Source organism: Arachis hypogaea, chromosome 9 (assembly GCF_003086295.3).
Source record: "Arachis hypogaea cultivar Tifrunner chromosome 9, arahy.Tifrunner.gnm2.J5K5, whole genome shotgun sequence".
NCBI classification, from domain to species: domain Eukaryota; kingdom Viridiplantae; phylum Streptophyta; class Magnoliopsida; order Fabales; family Fabaceae; genus Arachis; species Arachis hypogaea.
In genome coordinates, this window is record NC_092044.1 from 64,743,313 (window position 1) to 64,761,322 (window position 18,010).

The window sequence follows — 18,010 nt, forward strand, 5'->3', positions numbered from 1 at the left end:
AACTCCCCGGCAACGGCGCCAAAAATTGACATGAGCGAAAATTGGCAGATTAAGAATTAATTAGAAAAATGGCGTTGCAAGTACAGTTCTTAACCGGCAAAAATCCACTCATCAATTTAGAAAAGGGTTGTCACAAATTTTAGAAATAAAATACTAGGAGTATGAGTCCCAAGTCGTCTCCCAACGAGTTGCAGGAAGATGTGCTATTTTATCAATCAGAGATTTTCAAAAGGGGTTTTGAATTTGATGAACGGAAAATTAAATTAGAGAATTTATATGACTTAAATAAAATCTTGACTGGGAGAAGATTAATTGGAAGTTCTATCCTTGTTAGAATTTTATCAAGAGCAATTAATAATTAGTCATTGTTTACACTTAGTTAACCCTCAACAAATGAAGGAAAGTCAAATTAAAAGTCAACTTCTATTCACAAGTCCTAATCCTCTCCCTTGGAAAGGATTAGAGTTAGTGACTAGCAAGCCAACCAACAATGAACCAATTAGAATTGAACTCTTGAGTATTCCAACTCAAGGTTCTCCTTTTAATCATCTCCCAATCAAGTTGGGGGACTACTCCATAATCATAATTGTAGACTTTACCAAATCAATAGGGGAAGTAAAGGAAGACATAATAAATAATATAAAAGAGATTAATTAAAAGTAAAAATAGTCTTATATTAATAAACTATGAAAAATAATCCAATGTCAGCTCTCGATAAATTAAGAGTATGGAAGAGTAAATGAAAAGTAAAATGACAAGCTATAATGACTAGTACCGGAGGTAGACTCTTCTCAAAAGCTAAAGCCAAAATTCTTCAAAATCCTAATTTATGAATGTTCAAGTCAGAAACCTAGGGGAGGAGTAAATTCAGATCTAAAAAACTTGAAACTGTATGGAATGAATTATTGTTTTGTCTCTGCATGTTCCCTGGCTCTAATCTGTGTTTCTGGGCCGAAAATTGGGTTGAAATGTGGCCCAGAATCTGTGCCAGCGACTTCTGAAATTCTGCAGATCGCGCACGTCACGCGACCGCGTCGTCTACGCGTTCGCGTCACTCAGCGTTTCTTGTACCACGCGTGCACGTTGTCCACGCATTCGCATCGTTCGTGCATCTTCCAATCCACGCGGTCGCGTCAGGCACACGAGCGCGTCACTCTAATTTCTTCCATTTCGCGCGGTCGTGTGAGCCATGCGACCGCGTGACTTCTCACTGGTCATCTCCTCAATTCCTTGTGTTCCTTCCATTTTTGCACGCTTCCTCTTCATTCCTTGCGCCATTCCTACCCTATGAAGCATGAAACACTTAAAACACAGATCATGGCATCGAATGGTACGAATGAATATAAAAATATACAACTAAAAGGTCTTTAGGAAGCAAGTATTCAATCATAGAATATTTTTAGGAAGGAATTATAAATACATGCAAATCGTATGAATAAGTGGACGAAGACCTGATAAAACCACACAATTAAACACAATATGAATCACAAAATAGTGGTTTATCAATAATCAACCAATCCAACTTCAAAATTCATAATTAATTCCTTAAGTAATACAAACCACTTAAACTTAAACTCTATCAACTACATTTACTCTAGTTTCTCCAGTATTTAACCCTATACAATTTCGTTCACTATCGAATTACTGATTCATTTTCAAAACTACTATTTTATCTTAAAATTCAGGTTTCAAGAAAATTGATTTAGTAATCAAACTTCAAATCCTTTAACATTTCTCAACCCAAATCTAGTTAATTAGAAACCAATATTAACAAGCACCACAGTGTCATCAAATGAACAATTCAATAGCAAGAAACTTGACATAATCAACTAAAATCAGAATTTCCAGCAATTTTAAAACAATCAAAAAACCAATAACAATCACATCCATAACCCAAACTCATTTCACAACGGCATCCAATTTCAATCATAATTCAGAATAATCACAATAGCTAATTATTCTCAAACACATTTTAAGCCATTCATATCAATTAATTAATTCTTAACCATTATTAACTATTTGCAATTATCCAATTAACTTTATAGGCATTCTAAAATTAAAACCGTTAAATTTTTTTAAAAAATCCCCTACCTCGATCTCGAAATTATGGAAACCAAACTAAAGGCAAGTTTGCGGCGTGATGACTGGCTGAACCGCAAGCAACAGCGCATCAGCTTTATTCCTTCGAACATAACCAGCAGCAACTTTGGCAGATACCGCCAGTGGCAGTGGCAGTGGAGTAATTCGCAGTAACAGCTCCATTTAACATAAACACTTTAACGACAACTCTCATAGTAGCAATGGAACAACTTAGGTGAACAAAGAGAAACCAGAAATATAGGTAAAGCTCAACAGGACAGTGGCGGCTCCAACGGTGGTTCCCCGGCAACCACAAAACTCTGGCAATGATGATAGAATCTCCGACGAGGACAACGACGAGAAGACATGACGGTGATGACAGTAGAAGCGGTGGCAATGAGGTAGTGCATCCTCCTTCTCTATCACACGCTCCCTCGCGCGTCACTCCCCCTGGTTCTCTCTCTCTCGAACGCGTCTTCTTCTTCAACAGCGATGAAACCAATCAGCGATGACAATGGCAAGGCGGGCTAGACATCGGCAATAACACGGCTCCTCCCTCTCTCACGCATGTCTTTCACCCTCGAGCTCGACGTCTCTCTTGTGTGCGATAACTCCTGGTCCTCTCTCCACTCGGTGGCACGATGGTGGTGACGACCTCGAGCAGAAACAGTGACGGCTTGGTAGCTCCCTTCTCCCTCTTCTATTCGTGCATCCTTCCTCCCTCTCTGCTACAGCGCCGACGGCGACTACAATGGCGGTGAGCCCTAGCCGTGGCGCCGTCCCTTCCTCTCCTCCCCTCTCTCTGCTTCTGCGTGTGTGTATGCATTTGTGGGGTTTGGGTTATGGTTTTCAATTTAGGAAGTAGGGTTTTTTATTTGAGAATTTAGGATTAGGGTTAAGTTTTTATAAAGGAATAAGAATATAATAGATATTTTGATAAAATTGGAGGGTAGAATAATAATTTTAAAACCAAATGTACTTTATTAAAAATATTTAAGAACACTACTTATTATTATATCAAAGAGTTCAAATAATTATTTCTAATTTAAATTATAAAATGAATGTATTAGTCACATTTTATAAAATACAGTTTAAACTCAAAATATTAATTATTCAATTTAAATGATATAACTTTTTATTATTTTTCTATTACCAAAATTTTAATTTCAAATTATATAAAATAATCAATTATAGTAAAATTACACAAAAATATTACTTAACTTAAACTCAAAGTATATATAAAATCAATTTAATCATTTTTAATAGATTATTTTCTAAAAATAGGAAACTCGAATTAAATCATAAATTGTTCATAATAGAAGTTACTTAAATTAAATTACACAATTCTTTCTTATTTTTCAATTACTGAAATTATAATTTTAAGTATACCAAATATCCAATTATAATAAAGATTATATAAAATCCTAATTAATTAAAACTCAAATTATTATGAAAATTACATATAATTTCTAATTATTTTAAAATTCAAAGTACCATAAAATTTTATTTAATTACTTTTAGTAAAATAATTTTCTTAAAATAAAATCTTCAACAAATGTAATAAATCATACATAACTAATTATTTAATTTTACAAAAAGTTGGGTTGTTACACCTTGCCCGTGGAGGCGCTTGCACGACCCATAGAGAAGTTGTGGACAACCCGTGAAGAATATCATAAACCCTGCCGATGAACTCTATCCCTTCCTCCAATCGTCGGTAACTGGAGAGTAACTTGGAGACTCTTCGAGGGACGACGAATCGGTAGAGAATGTCAGAATGGGAGAAACGATGTGAAATGGAAGTGAATGAGTGAAAATGGAAAAAATGGAAGAATGATGGAGACTCAGGTTCGATGGGCATGAAAATGGAGTAAAAATCAGAGTATAGTTTGAGAGAGACATACACAGACATATTTACGAGATTCATTTTGGTAGTTACCACTTCGAAACTTTGAATTTGGGTAGAAGACGGTCGAATCGAAAAGTTTTGAGAGAGAGATAAAACACGTCTTGGTTTCAACCGACTGAGAATAGCGCGTGTTATTTCCATCCGCACTGCAAAAAAGGAAACAGATTTTTTACAAAACATATGTATGTGTATCGTAGTTGGTAGTTGGTAAACTGCGTATTTCATTGGTAAAACAGATTTTCTTTTCGATATATATAAACTCATGCTGAAATGTTGACAAAGGTTAGTTGGTGCCAACGATCTATTTTGAAACGCCCCTGACAAGATGGAGTTGCTGTTATTGGTTGACACTTGTCAGTTTTTCTATTTACTACTTTGCTTATCCCAAAAAAGAAGTCACAATTTAAATTCAAGAAAAAAGTGTGGTCGTCCTTACCATCTATAATGCACGGATATGGAACACGACACGACAGACACACGTGAACACACGAATTTTAAAATTTTATAAGATACGAGGACACAATATATATATATATATATATATATATATATATATATATATATATATATATATATATATATTAGTAAAATAATAATATATATTTTTTCTAAATTCATTTCAAGAATATATATTAAGAATAAGGCTGGACACATTGACACATGATAGTATTTAGATGTCTCCAAGTGTATCCAAAGAATAATATTTTATTTTTTTATTAAGACACGATTGGACACAGCAGATACGCATGTCGATGAGTGTTGTGTCCAAAATATATCCACTACTAGAAAACTAGTTATTACAGACGGATATTTCCGACGGATTTTATCCCACGGAAATACAGAGGGATTTTTTGTCGGAAAACCAAAAAAATGGATTAGCATAAATTACAGACAAAAAAGAAAATCTGTCGATAATTTCGTCGAAAAAATTAATTTTTTTTCCGTGGGAAATGGTTACAGACAGAAAATCCATCTGTAATTAAATAGACAAAACGGTGCGTTTTGTTAAATTATTACAGACAGAAAATCCGTCTATAATTTAAATTTTCCGTCGGTAAATATTGAGATAACCCTAATCTTATCTCTATCCACTCGATCCATTTACACTCTACCCATATCAAATGAGCTTGTTCCTCTCTCCGTCACCGAGTTGCTTCTTCTCTCCATCACACCAGCTTCTTCCGCCGCTGGCGTCACAGATCTCTCTCTGTCGTACCTTGCATCGCACGGGCTCCCTTCGCCGCCGCATCCAACCCTAACCCCAGAGCTTCGTCGCGCCTCCAACCTTAATTCCAGAACTTCGTCGTGCTTCCAACCCCTGCTTCGCTGCTCCCTCCATCGACGCTCCCTCCGTCTCAAATCCTCCGTCGTGCTCACTCTCTCGTAAGCCTTCAAACGTCGCTCCTTCCTCCATGGCTGAAACCCGTAACGCGCTGTTTTTCCTCCTGCATCGCCAGTCTCTGTCTCCTCCTGCGTGTGGCTGTGCTGAAGCTCCATGGGAAGGATATACAATGGATTCCATGGATGAAGCTTAACCACAGCTACAGAAGTACCGCGAGACTCGATTGAAGCAGTACAAGAATTACGAGAACCTCTCGTTCTCGTGAGGATCTCGACAAGGTGAACACCTTAGCTGCTTCACGCTTTCACTTCTGATTCAGATGAAATTATGAATACTAATTCTAATTCTTTTTTAAACTCCCTGTTTATTTATTTATTTGGCAGGAGTGTTTGGAAGTGCAGAAGGGGAAGGCCTTCTGTATTGGCACCTCTTGGGGTAATGATCACCACATATTTGATACAATGACTGTGATGTCTTTTACCTTCATTTTTATCCCTTTGTTCTACGATACATTACATTACAAGAATGTGTTTTTTTATCCCTTTAGTTTTTCTATAAATTACTTATCTTCATATTCAGTGATGTGCAAATTCTCCTTACATGGAAAGGGTACTTTGTACTGTTCAATTTGTGTGTTTGTTCTATAACTTGAAAGCTTATGGTTACTTCTTAATGACGGTGTTTCTGTTTATTTGGTAGTTTGACATGTATTAGTTTCAGATTAGTTTTCCTTTTGCTGATATATATGTCTGCCACTAACCTCTCTTTTTAATTTAGATTTACAACTGCAGTTGTCCTGAGGTGAGCAGAAAGTATCAGTTTTCGACATATTCAGAAAGGTTTTGTTATTGGAGGAACTCAAGTAAAGTTTGGAAGTTTAGAAGATCGGGGGTATAATTGTGCTCAATCTACCTGTTACATAGAGCTCGTGAACTGTGTGAAGAATATTTTCATTCTTTTTCATTTAGTTTAGAAATGCAACTCATGATTAAGTTTTATTAGTTGCTTCAAGTTTCATGTTTTAGGCTTCTTATATATATGCTTCTGATGATGGTTTTGCAATTAAAATTTTATGGATTGGTACAATCTTCAGATTCACTTCGATGTATCAACTGTATATACATGCTTTAAGTTCACTTTAGCCCTTTATGGGGAAAAGTGTAGCAGCATATTTCTGCTTGTCATTTGCTGTTTTTTATTTTATTTTTTGGTGTTGAAGAATCTTGTAAGATATGTGGCTTGTTTCATAACCATGACGAATATTCTTGCCCAATGATTTATATAGCACTAAATGGTTTTTCCTTTCTTGTGGTGTATGGGTTGGAATAAATGAAGCTCAAGCTCAGAGTTGCTCTTGCTATCGTCTTCGTCTTGCTCTCGATTCAGCACTCATTTATGGTTGGCTTCACAACTTAACTAAAATAATTGTCTCTTCCATCTTTTACATGTTTAACATCTATTATTTGTAAATCCAAAATAATTCTCCTTCTTACTATCTTATTACTTGCCTTTTTTTAATTTTGGCAGATGAGCCTTCTGATACCTATGGCATAAACAAGTGGAAATGTACATGTGCTTTCCAAGGGAACCAGAGCTACTCTATTGCAAATTGTTCTAAGTCATATGGTTGTCGTTCGGGTATGGTGATGGTTTTTAAATTGAGCCATATTAATGCCAATCCTAATTAGCGTATATGATTTATTTATTTATTACTGTTGTAGAAGTGTTTGATTTGCCTTTGCCCCAAAATTTAAATTCCCTTGTTTTGTTGTTGCCCGTGAGATGAACTGAATGAAAATCTGGGTGCAGGTTTAGCATTTTCTACCACGAAAGAGAAATTAGCTGAAGCCTTTTTAGAAATTAGCTGAAGTTGTGGAATAACTAAGAAAACAGGGTTAATGTATTTAATGGTAGGTTGGTGGATTAACCATTGGAGAAGGGGAAAAAAGATGGAGTGTAGGGTATTAGTTACTTATATACCTTGTGATATTGTTGTTTGGTGAATATATTCCTTCACATAGTGATATAGCTTATTAGCTTCTGATTGTGATCTTAGATACCAAAGTAGTCATTCATCTCTCCCCTGAAGTTTTCATACTTCTTTCCTTTTGTTTTTCTGGAACCTTGTTCGAATCTCCAGTGGAAAGCATAGCCTTGCAGTAACTGCATGTCTTTGTTAGTTCCTTGTGAGTTTTGCTACCTTAATAGTTGATGTAGAATTGCCACCGCATAATGTTAATGGTCGGGTTTTTGGAGGGTATCATAAAACTTGACACATTTGTAGGGTATTGATTTTGTATAGTAACAACATAACTAATCTGAAAAGTAATAGTCAGATATGTTGTAAACTAAAAGGATTTCTTGTTCATTATGCTCTCAATCTAACATACATTAGTTAGTGTTTTTCTCTATTCATTTATTTATTCTTCATATTGATGCTGACATAATATTTTCTTCTTCCCAACTTCTTGTGAATTATGGGTTTTTTAGGGATTCAGGCTTTAGAAAACAACTGTCTGACACAGTGAACTCGTTATTAGATTTAAGGGTTATCCCCATTTTCAATGAAAATGATGCTGTTAGTACCAGGAAGGCACCATATGAGGTATGCTCATTTGAATTATCTCTATTTATTAGTATAGTCAATTTACCTTTGTCAACTCTCCTTTCTCTTAAAAGAAAGCACAATCTGTTGGATTGATTTTATTGGCTGTGATATGATATGTATTACAACAGAACATAACATGCAAAAATTTCACTAAGCTGAATCAATCTTCATGATGGCTTTGTAATGTGTAATTAATTTTAATTGTAAGCACTATGTGCAGGATTCATCTGGTATATTTTGGGACAATGACAATTTGGCGGGTCTATTAGCTCTTGAACTTAAAGCTGACCTCCTTGTTTTATTGAGTGATGTTGAGGGCCTTTATAGTGGTCCTCCAAGTGATCCAAAATCGAAGCTAATTCACACATATGTGAAAGAGAAAAATCAAGGAGAAATTACTTTTGGAGATAAGTCAAGATTGGGCAGGGGTGGCATGACTGCTAAAGTTAATGCTGCCGTTTGTGCTGCTTATGCTGGCACTCGGTGATCATAACTAGGTATGCAGAATTTGAAGCTATCTTTCATTGATATATTCCATTGAAAAGAACTTTTCTATTGAGAACTTGTTATAGTCATTTGATTTTTGGGTTGACCTTTGATAAAAGCACAATTTTGACAAACTAAGTTGTGGTCCTGAGTTAGAAAAAAAATAGAATTAAATTAGATAGATTACTTTAAGAAGCTGTTTGCAACATATTATCCTTGATTGTCCTCCCCCTCTTCTTTTAAAACAACATTTAAAACAGTCTATGGATATGAGGTGACCTGCAAATGCACTTTTCCACTTTGAAATAAACATAATGATCATTTCTGTAATGCTATCTATAGTAGCTCATAGTGCATGTAATGCTACAGGGAAAAAAATGATGCGTATTTCCACTTTTGTCAAAATCCCTTCCCTTTTATTTGAAGGAGGGTCTCTTATCCAACTTATTCTTTGTATTAATCCTCATGCGTTAATTATTTTATCCTTTTTGTTAAAGAAACTGAAATGGTAAGTGATAAGTAAAATAATAATTGGCTCTGTGATATTGAACTGATTTAGCAATTTTTCTTTTTTCATGTGGTTAAACTATACAGTTTTGTAACTCATGTTCTCTGATCTTGATTCTTGATCTAAGAAAAAGAATATCACTCCCTTTACAAAGAAAAATGTTATCAAACCATACATTTTACTGTTAAACAATCAGCATTAGTTTTCACTGTTTATACATTCTTTGTTCAGCTAGCTGATAAACTCATCTTGGAGAAAATATCATGTCCATTGGGAGTACTCCTGGTTATATTTGAGTCTCGACTTGATGCCCTTGTTCAGGTAAATTTAAGATTTCCATTCTCTTACATTCTTCTTTGGTCTTCAATTAAACTTCTGAGAATGACAAAGACATGAACACAAATAAAAGTTGTAAATATAATCTTTGTTTTGCTACATTACCAAGCTTCAATAAACCCTTTTAGTTTATAACATATCTGATAAGTGATTTCCTTCGTACAAGTATTCAACACTTACCCTTTTAATGTGTCTTGTGTTTTAGGCAAAAAATGCTTTAATTATGTTGATTTCTGTTGCACACTTTTGTGTGTGTGTGTGTGTGTGTGTGTGTGTGTGTGTGTGTGTGTGTGTGTGTGTGTGTGTGTGTGTGTGTGTGTGTGTGTGTGTGTGTGTGTGTGTGTGTATATATGCATTTCAACTGGTCATGCTGGTATTGTGAATATTTATCATCTAAATATGTAACTGGTATGAATGACTCTCCTGATTTGTTTGGCCTAAATATACTCAATTACAAGAACATTATTTTTCCTTGATGTACAACAAAACTTGAGCTCTCTAATTCTTGCTACTAGCCCCATCATTTTAGTTTGCCATTCCAGTTGCTAAACATGTTAGGATCTTCTATTGGTTATCTCTTACAGTGACTAGACATTGTTTTGCTGACATTGCAGGTTGCAGCACAAGCATTGCCTGCACCAAAAGTTATCAGAGACATTCTGAATGGAAACTGGGACCATGAGAGGACTGAGTTCTCTTTACCACCTTTGATGACTCTGGTAAGCAATTTAAATCTCTTATACCCCCACATTTTCCTTTTACTTCAGGTTGAATGACTTTCTTATCAGAAGAATATGAAGTCTATTGGTTAATATTCTGACTATATATCATTTTTTAGTTACTAGGAGAACCAGGAACTGGTGGTTCATATATGCCATCAATGGTTGGTGCTGTAAAAAAATGGCAAAAGTTTGACCCTCAGAAATTCCTGGACACATGGAGAAGATTGTCAGAGGCGAATTCGCAGTTAGAAATTCAACTGAACTTTTTGAGTAAATTAGCAAAGGAACAATGGGATGCATATAAATCTGTGATTGATAGCTGCAGCAAGCTCAGATCAGAAAAGGTATTTCTTTCAAATCATTTGTGGTTGTTTAATTAATGGAAGTAACATCAAAATTGGAATTTTTACTCCTATGGATGTAGAGTAAACTGATTGATAATGCTCACTGTTAAATAACTAGAACATTTTGGCCTTATGGTATGCCTTGCATTAGATTAAATTTCTACATTCCTATTTATTAGTTATTTTAATGAGATAGGACATCTTTACTATTAGACTTATACAATTAAGTTGACTTTTGATGGGTTTGAAAGAGATTATATATCCAACTTTACTGTTTGCCTGGTTTTCAGTTTCAAGTGGTGTGACTGAATTTCTAATGCACATATGTGATATCATGTTCTTGAGACTACACTTCAGGCTCTCATGTTCTTGTTTTTCTTCTTGTGTTGATGTTGAAAATGCAATTCTCGTAGTTGATAGAGCAAGCTTCTGAACCCAACAAGGAAGCAGTTATTAAAGCATTGCTAGGTGCAAAAGAAGCTATGCTTGGGATTAGATATCATATGCGCCTAATGGGTGAGGCTGCAGGTGTTCCTGTAAGTTCCTTTCATTGATTTGGCACTTATTATAAGGCTTCTTCTGTTTGAATGATGTTGATTATAAATTATATCTGCTGGTAGAATATCACTACTCTTTCCTTGCAATTCATGCAGATTGAACCAGAATCACAAACAAAACTTTTAGATGTTACACTGAACTTGGAAGGAGTGTTGTTGGCTGGAGTTCCAGGAGCAGGAGCAGGAGGATTTGATGCTGTCTTTGCTGTTACTTTGGGAGATTCAAGCAGCAATGTGACAAAAACATGGAGCTCACTCAATGTTCTTGCCCTTCTGGTTAAAGAAGATCCTTGTGGCGTTTCTTTAGAAAGTGTTGACCCTAGAACAAATAAAATCACTTCAGCTGTATCTTCAATTCATATTGAATAATTTATTGTAAATATTGTTTATTTTTAATACGATGAATTTGTTTATTTTTTGAAATATTATAAATATTCGAATATAAATTAGATAAAAATTTGTATTAAATTTATATTTATTTTGTATGAAAACAAGTTTATTTTGTAATTAGAAAAAGTAAAAAAATTTCTATTTTACCTTACAGAAGGATTTACAGACGGATTTTCTGTCTGTAATCATGATTTTCCAAAGTTTAAATTACAGACGAAAAATTTGTCGAAAAATCCGTCTGTAGGAAAATCTGTCTGAAAATCTGTCTGTAATTACAGACGAAAAATCCGTCTGAAAATTCGCCTGTAATTACAGACAGAAAATCCGTCTGAAAATCTGCTTGTAATTACAGACGAAAAATCCGTCTGTTCCGTTTGTAAGTTTGTCGCCTTCAGGAAATGGAGGGAGAATTTACAGAGTAAAAATCCGTCGGTAATTTTGGAAAAAAAATATGTCGGTAAATAATTTCCGACGGGGCTTTTACAGAGGGACAAAATCCGTCGGTAATTTCGTCGGTAACCAAAAATTCGCCTGTAATAAAGACTAAATCTGTCTATAAATCTGTCTGTATTTATCCATTTTCTAGTTGTGATCTAATATGTGAACATAACAACTCAGCAAAACAAAAAAAAATGTCTTATTTTTATATTAAACACTTTTTGTTGAGTAAAGAATAGTGTCTTTCCTGTTAACTAAATAAGTTTTAATTTTTATTTTATTATATTTTATATTAATTATTTAAATATAACTTACTAATGAGGTTAATTATTTTTTTTTAAAGAATACATATATTCTTTTTACAAAAAGAGAAACAAAATAAAAAAAATTAAAACCTATTATCTGCTACTTTTTTTTATTACCTCTGACAACAAATTATTTTTTTAAAAATCGATACTCTCCCGAAAGAGTTTTCTAAATATGTTAGTGAACGTGAAATAAGTTCTAAGAAATTATATTCTCCGGAATATTATGCCCAAAAATATTATTTAAGAATTAAAAAAAAACACTTTTCTTTAGTGCTACAAATGGTAGGAAAGTGATTTTTGTATTGTCACTAATAAATTAGACACATTTGTTTTATTATATATATCTTTTAAAATAGATTTTTAATTTCTAAAATAAATAAATAATCTTAATATCAATAAAACGATAAAACTTTGACAAGCAATATAATAATTAAAGGATATAACAGTGATTTTATACATTAGCTTTTATTCATTTAATTTTGATATATTGACATATAAAATATTTTACACAATCGTATAATCACTATCCATTTTTTTGAATTATCATTCACATAATTTATGTAAAAAATTATTTTTACTAATATAACATCATATGATTGTACATATAAAACTACTTTGCAATTTGCATGATAATGCATTAAAATTAAATTTTAAAACGCCAAACGAATATAGTTGACAATTTCCAAAAATACATTAAAATTTCTTGAAACAAACACCCACTAAAAGATATAAAAACAATATTTAAAAGTTTTTCAATTCAAAAACATACATCCCAATGAAATTTAAACAAAAAGAATGTCAACAAAATGCAAGTCAATTATGAAAACAAAAGAGGAAAAAGTCCATATTTTTTGACAAAAATTACATGATCCCTACAATAAATTCCCCTCCCCTTAAACAGCTTCTGTTATATACCCACCAGGACACATGATTTGGCACCCAGATAATAAAATACTAAAACCGTATAATAACATCCCTAAATCTAGCCCTACACAAAGATATATTTAATGTAACGTTTCTCCCGGGGACTAGTCTGGGGAACATAATCAACAATTTGGTACAGACATAATGACATCAATAACTCTATCATTATATATGGCATGATGATGATGCGTGTGTACCAATATAACTTACAAAACATATACAACAGCAAGTTAAAACAAACCACAAAAAAGAAATCAGTCAGTCCGGATGAAAAGAAAATAGGACCACATCTCTTTGCAAACATCTCTACCAAGGAAAATGAAGGCTATTTTCCTCTCAACTGGGTGGTCAGTTGAAACCCTCTGGAGCTCATCATCATGATTGGACCGATATGTCAGCATTTGCCTGCTCAGAGATGATCTTAGGCGGAGCTGTCACTGCCGGCTCCGGGGTAACCTTGGGGGGAGCTGTTGCTGCTGCTGGTGTTGCCTTTTCCTTGACCACTTTTGATCTTTCTTTGGCTTTGCTTGGACCAAAGCTGTTGTGGCGAATGTGTTGATCCTTGGTCTTTGGAGTGAGAGGGCTGTTCGTTCCAGCTTTCATGTGACTTCCTGTGCTGTGGCGTGCTCCTCGACTGCATACTTCAGGGGATGAATTCACAGCATCACCAAAGCTCCTTCTGCGGTTCAGTTTCGGTGACTTCGGGCGAGTCAGAGGCAGCTGCCGTCAAAGGGAACAGAATAGATAAATTTTTATCAATAGGATATTTATAAATTTAGCCTTTTTTCTCTTCTGATTGGAAAGATCAGAAAAGGAACTTGTAAGGGTAAGTGAGTTTAATTTTGGAGGGAAAGAGACAAAAAAGAACGGTAGCCAGTCCCTTCCCCCTTTCTTCCTCCCACCCATAATCAAAACTAGCAACCAGACCCTAAGTAACAAAGAAATTTCGTATTTTTGTTGTCTGTCTCAAATGATTATACAAGATAGTACGAAGAACAACATAACCAAATTTAAATATTTATGCTCCAATGCAATTTTGCATGATATATCAGATATTTTTAGTGGCAGTTTCTTATTCATCCTGAAAAGTAGGGAACAACATGCGCAAAAGAACGAAGAATACCTTCTTGAGTTCAGTCTTAGGTGGAGGCCCCTCATAATAGAAACTTGGAACTGGATTTGCCTTAATCACCAAGTTCTTCCTCAACTGCTTGATTGCTGCTTCCTGCTCTTCCTATTAGAGATTATTAAACAGAATCGAAGTTATTTAATCAGTTAACATACAAAACATAACATGGAAACAGTAACATTAAACGATCCATGTATATAGCATGGGCAAAAGAAAAGGGTCAAAGGATAAGAATTTCCTAGTAAGAGAAGAAAAGAAGAGTGTTAAAAAAAAGCAGAGAGAAATGAAAACAAAATAACAAAGTGAAAAAAGTAAAGACCAGTGTACCTTTAGCCTCGCCTCATACTGGCTTTTTTCTTCTTGAAGAGCTCGCTGCTTCTCCTCCAACTTCATATAAAACTGGATAGGAAAAATTAAAATCATAACATTAACTTGGAATTCCATCTGTTTCACTAATATTACATCAGAATTAACTTGATGGCAAATCAATACCTCCCTCCGTTTCTCTGCACGCTGCGAGCTTCTAAATGTAGGTGCAGAACCAACAGTCACCTTAGATCTAGCAGTGCGCATTGATATAACACTAATGCTTGCGGTTAGGGAACAAACAACAGAATTACAGCCATGTCAAGTCATATGCAGCTAAAACCGACTATTTACCAGGTACAAAAATCCAAATAGTTTCTTATTTAAATAAAAAAAAAAAAAGTGCGGCAGATTCTAAGGACCTTATTTATAATATCTTAACTTGCTATAATCAGAAAAGTAAAAATAAAAAATCACCAAAATGATCTAGTTTAGAGGATACGAGGAAGCAATAGACCAATTGTCTTCATCATCTTGATACTTCTTATGATCATGTGGCAAGGGCTTAATTGATGAAAATGTTGAATTTGTCTGAAAAGAGAAGGAAACATTTTTTAATGTCAGTGACCACACACACACGCACACAATAATAACATTTTTTTATTGGGTCTGCAAACAAAGCATATAAATAGAAAGTCTGTTAACATAAAATCTAAACCTATTGAGGAACATTTCCATACAAAATCCCATTATGAATTTAGCTGGCATAATATTATGTGATTCTGAAGATTGGTTGAATTTGAAATTAATATAGTGCATATTAAACCTAATATCTCCTTAGCCTATGTATGCATCCAATTGTTTAATCAGTGGCAATAAGTTATCACCATTTGGATTTGGTAATTTGGTTAATGAGGTTATGTGTTTAAATGGCAAAAGAAAGGAAAATAAATTTAGTCAGAGAAGGACACCACTTCCAAAACAAGAATGTAGTAAAAAAATAATATTCTAGTTGTTTTACTCTCTAATGTCTTCATGCACCACTAGGTTGTTATCATAATATTTACCTATTTATGTGGTTCAAACGTCAATTTCAAAAAGCAATGGCACAACAAGCAAGACCATTAACCATTTTGATTACCTGTGAATTCTTTGATGAGACAGGCGAGGGCGTGGTGTTAGCATTTGGTGGTGAATTCAAACCATTTGAGGCAGCTTCAGTTTCAACAATATCCGTGTAGGATCCATGCTTTTCATTGTCCAGATCTGATAGCTTTGCAGTAGGTGGGATTGACATTTTGTTCTCACCAGTCGTCTGTATTTCAGACTTTTCAATCTCCTCAGGCAAGTCAGCATCTCCATTTGTGGCATTAGCATTCAAAACATCCTTCTCATGATATTTCTGATCAAAAGAATTAGCTTCAGTATGTTCTTTTACCCCATGATCCTTTGCTTGAACCTTAGATATTGAGATTCTAGGGGCAATGCGCACTTTGTCATTTGTACTGCCGTCTGAAGATGGTGAAACACCATTTGGCTTCTTGTCCACAAATTGTATTCCTGAAACTTCTCTCCCCATGATACTGCATGAATGTGCATGATTATTAGCTTGAAAAAATAAGAAATCATTGGAGGAAAAATATAGATTGCTATTTGCTATAAAAGAAATAAAACTTCTTAACTTTTGGTTCAATCTAGTACAACACCTTCTAAACCAATTTAGAAACAGCTAATTTGACACTTGTTCCTCTTAAACAATGTCTCATATTTGAGCACCACAAGAACAACAACACAACAAAACTATATCCCACTAGGTGGACCTCTATTCAAGTATTGTTAAGGGGAAAATAAAAACTATCATTGCAATCGGTGAGCTTTCCTCCATAGTAGACCGACTAAACTTACTGATGGGGAAAATGAAAGGAAGAATAAAAAAAATGGGGTAAGATAAGAGTCTTCACAGATCCAGGGACTACCCAGTCCAAAGAAAAAAAAATCCAACTTCGGTTAACAGAAGTTTATTTTTATTTTGTGTGATTTTAGCCATTTAAGCAATCAGTCAACAACCATGAAATAACCCTTGAACTGATTTTTCTATTCTTAGAGAAAGAATAAACTTTAGGTCTGAATCTGTTATGACGCAAACCAAGAGAAAGAGAAAAGGGTAAAAGGGCCACTTGAAGCTAAGATTCTACAGAATAACTGCAGTTCTTAAATCGCCATGAAATTTCACATAAGGAGCCAATAAAAATTAAGAAACCACATCAACATTATCTAAATATAAAAGCAGAGAAATAGAAAAAACATCTACACGTATAATGTAGAATAATAAAGTGTACAAAAAAAAAAAAAACAAACGTTTAGATGGAATATAAATAGAGATTCAAAAGGCTTAATTCATACAACAAAATCCAACATTTTATTGAGCTCCAGAAAACACTTGAATCAAAAGAAAAAGCTCAAAATTTAACCTTGTTAAGATCAAGGGAAAGCTATCCTAAACCCACAACCCAAAAAAGAAAAAAAAAATCAACCACAAAAATAGCATAAACAGGTCAAAATTTGTGAACTCACAGAATATGGCAAAAAAGAGAAAGAATGTGCAAAAAGCAAAAGCACTAGCAAGATTGAATTCCCCTTTTGACCCACTACCCACACACCAAAATTTTGAACTAAAAATAAGAGAAGGAAAAAAAAAAGACTAAAATTTGGCGCTTATACCCTTAAAAGAAGGTGGGTTCCCTGAAGCTAGCACTGTTTGGTAAGCACAAAAAACAAAAAAAGATAGAAAAAAAAAAAACAACGAATCTGAACTCAGAAGAGATCAAAACATGCTGATATCAAAAATCATAAAAACAAACACAGAAGAAAAAGATAAATGAAAATATCAGAGATCTCCAAATTAGCACATAGCTAAAAATGCTAAATAAGCTGGTTGAGGCAAAGGATCAAACACCTACATTGCAATAATAAAAAAATGACAAAAAAAGAAAAACCAAAGAGAGAAACCTGGCTCAAAGTTGTGGACTTGATCTCACAAGATCTCAAAAGAAGTGAAGGACTCTTCTCCTCTTCCTTCTCCTTCTCCTCCTTCTTATTCTCTTTCTTCTCTTTCTTCTCTTTCTCTCTCTTTGTGGCTGTGTTGCTTCTTCTTGTGTTTTGTTTTGTTGCGGTGAACTGTGATGGTGCCAAATACAAACAAAATCCAAACTTTATGTATCAATATTCGCTTGCTTTAGGGGATGTTATCAAAATCCGTTTTTTTTTCCCCTGTTTCCCCTTTCTCTGATGTGTTTTTCTTCGTTGGTTTTCTGGTTATATTTATAGAACGGTTTTTCGGGTTCTTTTTTAACGGCGGTTTTATTTTTTGTTTAACTGAAACCATTCTTATCCGCATGTCGTCGTGCGATCCACCCATTGACGGCGTTAAATTGTGATAGTGGAGTCACAACAAAGTGACGTTAAACTCAAATAATACTACTAATAAATAAATAATATTAAAAAAATGCTACTAATAAGAATTGTCAACCTACCTTAATAAAATATTAAAAATGTGAGGGAAAAATAGGAAGAAAAAGGGAAGACAGTCTGAAATAATTGTCATACATGATAACAGTATCACAC

General features: G+C 34.3%; 3 protein-coding genes across 5 annotated transcripts; 2 read left to right on the plus strand and 1 right to left on the minus strand.

The window, feature by feature from the left end:
- The first annotated feature begins 7,568 nt into the window (after positions 1-7,568).
- Positions 7,569-8,425, plus strand: LOC112709185 (delta-1-pyrroline-5-carboxylate synthase A-like). The gene is made up of 3 exons (XM_072202056.1): positions 7,569-7,615; positions 7,821-7,935; positions 8,159-8,425. Exons 1-3 carry the CDS (start codon positions 7,569-7,571, stop codon positions 8,423-8,425), a joined length of 429 nt encoding a protein of 142 aa, XP_072058157.1.
- A 1,323-nt stretch (positions 8,426-9,748) lies between these two features.
- LOC112712989 (phosphomevalonate kinase, peroxisomal-like) lies at positions 9,749-11,375 on the plus strand. The gene is made up of 4 exons (XM_025765806.3): positions 9,749-9,987; positions 10,107-10,334; positions 10,748-10,870; positions 10,988-11,375. Exons 1-4 carry the CDS (start codon positions 9,979-9,981, stop codon positions 11,258-11,260), a joined length of 633 nt encoding a protein of 210 aa, XP_025621591.3. The 5' UTR covers positions 9,749-9,978; the 3' UTR covers positions 11,261-11,375.
- A 1,450-nt stretch (positions 11,376-12,825) lies between these two features.
- Positions 12,826-17,742, minus strand: LOC112711003 (protein WVD2-like 2). 3 transcript variants are annotated; one of them, XM_025763510.3, is made up of 7 exons: positions 17,396-17,742; positions 15,528-15,969; positions 14,889-14,977; positions 14,573-14,663; positions 14,408-14,479; positions 14,075-14,185; positions 12,826-13,671 (listed from the first exon to the last, which is right to left on the minus strand). In XM_025763510.3, exons 2-7 carry the CDS (start codon positions 15,963-15,965, stop codon positions 13,327-13,329), a joined length of 1,146 nt encoding a protein of 381 aa, XP_025619295.1. In that variant the 5' UTR covers positions 15,966-15,969; positions 17,396-17,742; the 3' UTR covers positions 12,826-13,326. The 3 variants fall into 3 exon arrangements, with proteins under 3 accessions (XP_025619295.1, XP_072059091.1, XP_029144920.1); XM_072202990.1 differs by lacking the exon at positions 17,396-17,742 and adding an exon at positions 16,858-17,085; XM_029289087.2 differs by lacking the exon at positions 17,396-17,742 and adding an exon at positions 16,961-17,082.
- Between the last annotated feature and the right edge of the window lie 268 nt (positions 17,743-18,010).

What these genes read in the sequence shown, in the direction of transcription:
- LOC112712989 (XM_025765806.3), top strand. An exon ending in GCAAGCTCAGATCAGAAAAG is followed by an intron (nt 10,335 to 10,747) that starts GTATTTCTTTCA and finishes CAATTCTCGTAG; the next exon opens with TTGATAGAGCAAGCTTCTGA. An exon ending in GTGAGGCTGCAGGTGTTCCT is followed by an intron (nt 10,871 to 10,987) that starts GTAAGTTCCTTT and finishes CAATTCATGCAG; the next exon opens with ATTGAACCAGAATCACAAAC.
- LOC112709185 (XM_072202056.1), top strand. Translation starts at nt 7,569, where the DNA reads ATGGTCGGGTTTTTGGAGGGTATCATAAAACTTGACACATTTGTAGG. An exon ending in AAACTTGACACATTTGTAGG is followed by an intron (nt 7,616 to 7,820) that starts GTATTGATTTTG and finishes TGGGTTTTTTAG; the next exon opens with GGATTCAGGCTTTAGAAAAC. An exon ending in CCAGGAAGGCACCATATGAG is followed by an intron (nt 7,936 to 8,158) that starts GTATGCTCATTT and finishes CACTATGTGCAG; the next exon opens with GATTCATCTGGTATATTTTG.
- LOC112711003 (XM_025763510.3), bottom strand. Translation starts at nt 15,965, where the DNA reads ATGGGGAGAGAAGTTTCAGGAATACAATTTGTGGACAAGAAGCCAAAT. An exon ending in AATTGGTCTATTGCTTCCTC is followed by an intron (nt 14,664 to 14,888) that starts GTATCCTCTAAA and finishes CGCAAGCATTAG; the next exon opens with TGTTATATCAATGCGCACTG. An exon ending in CTAAGACTGAACTCAAGAAG is followed by an intron (nt 13,672 to 14,074) that starts GTATTCTTCGTT and finishes CTTTGACGGCAG; the next exon opens with CTGCCTCTGACTCGCCCGAA.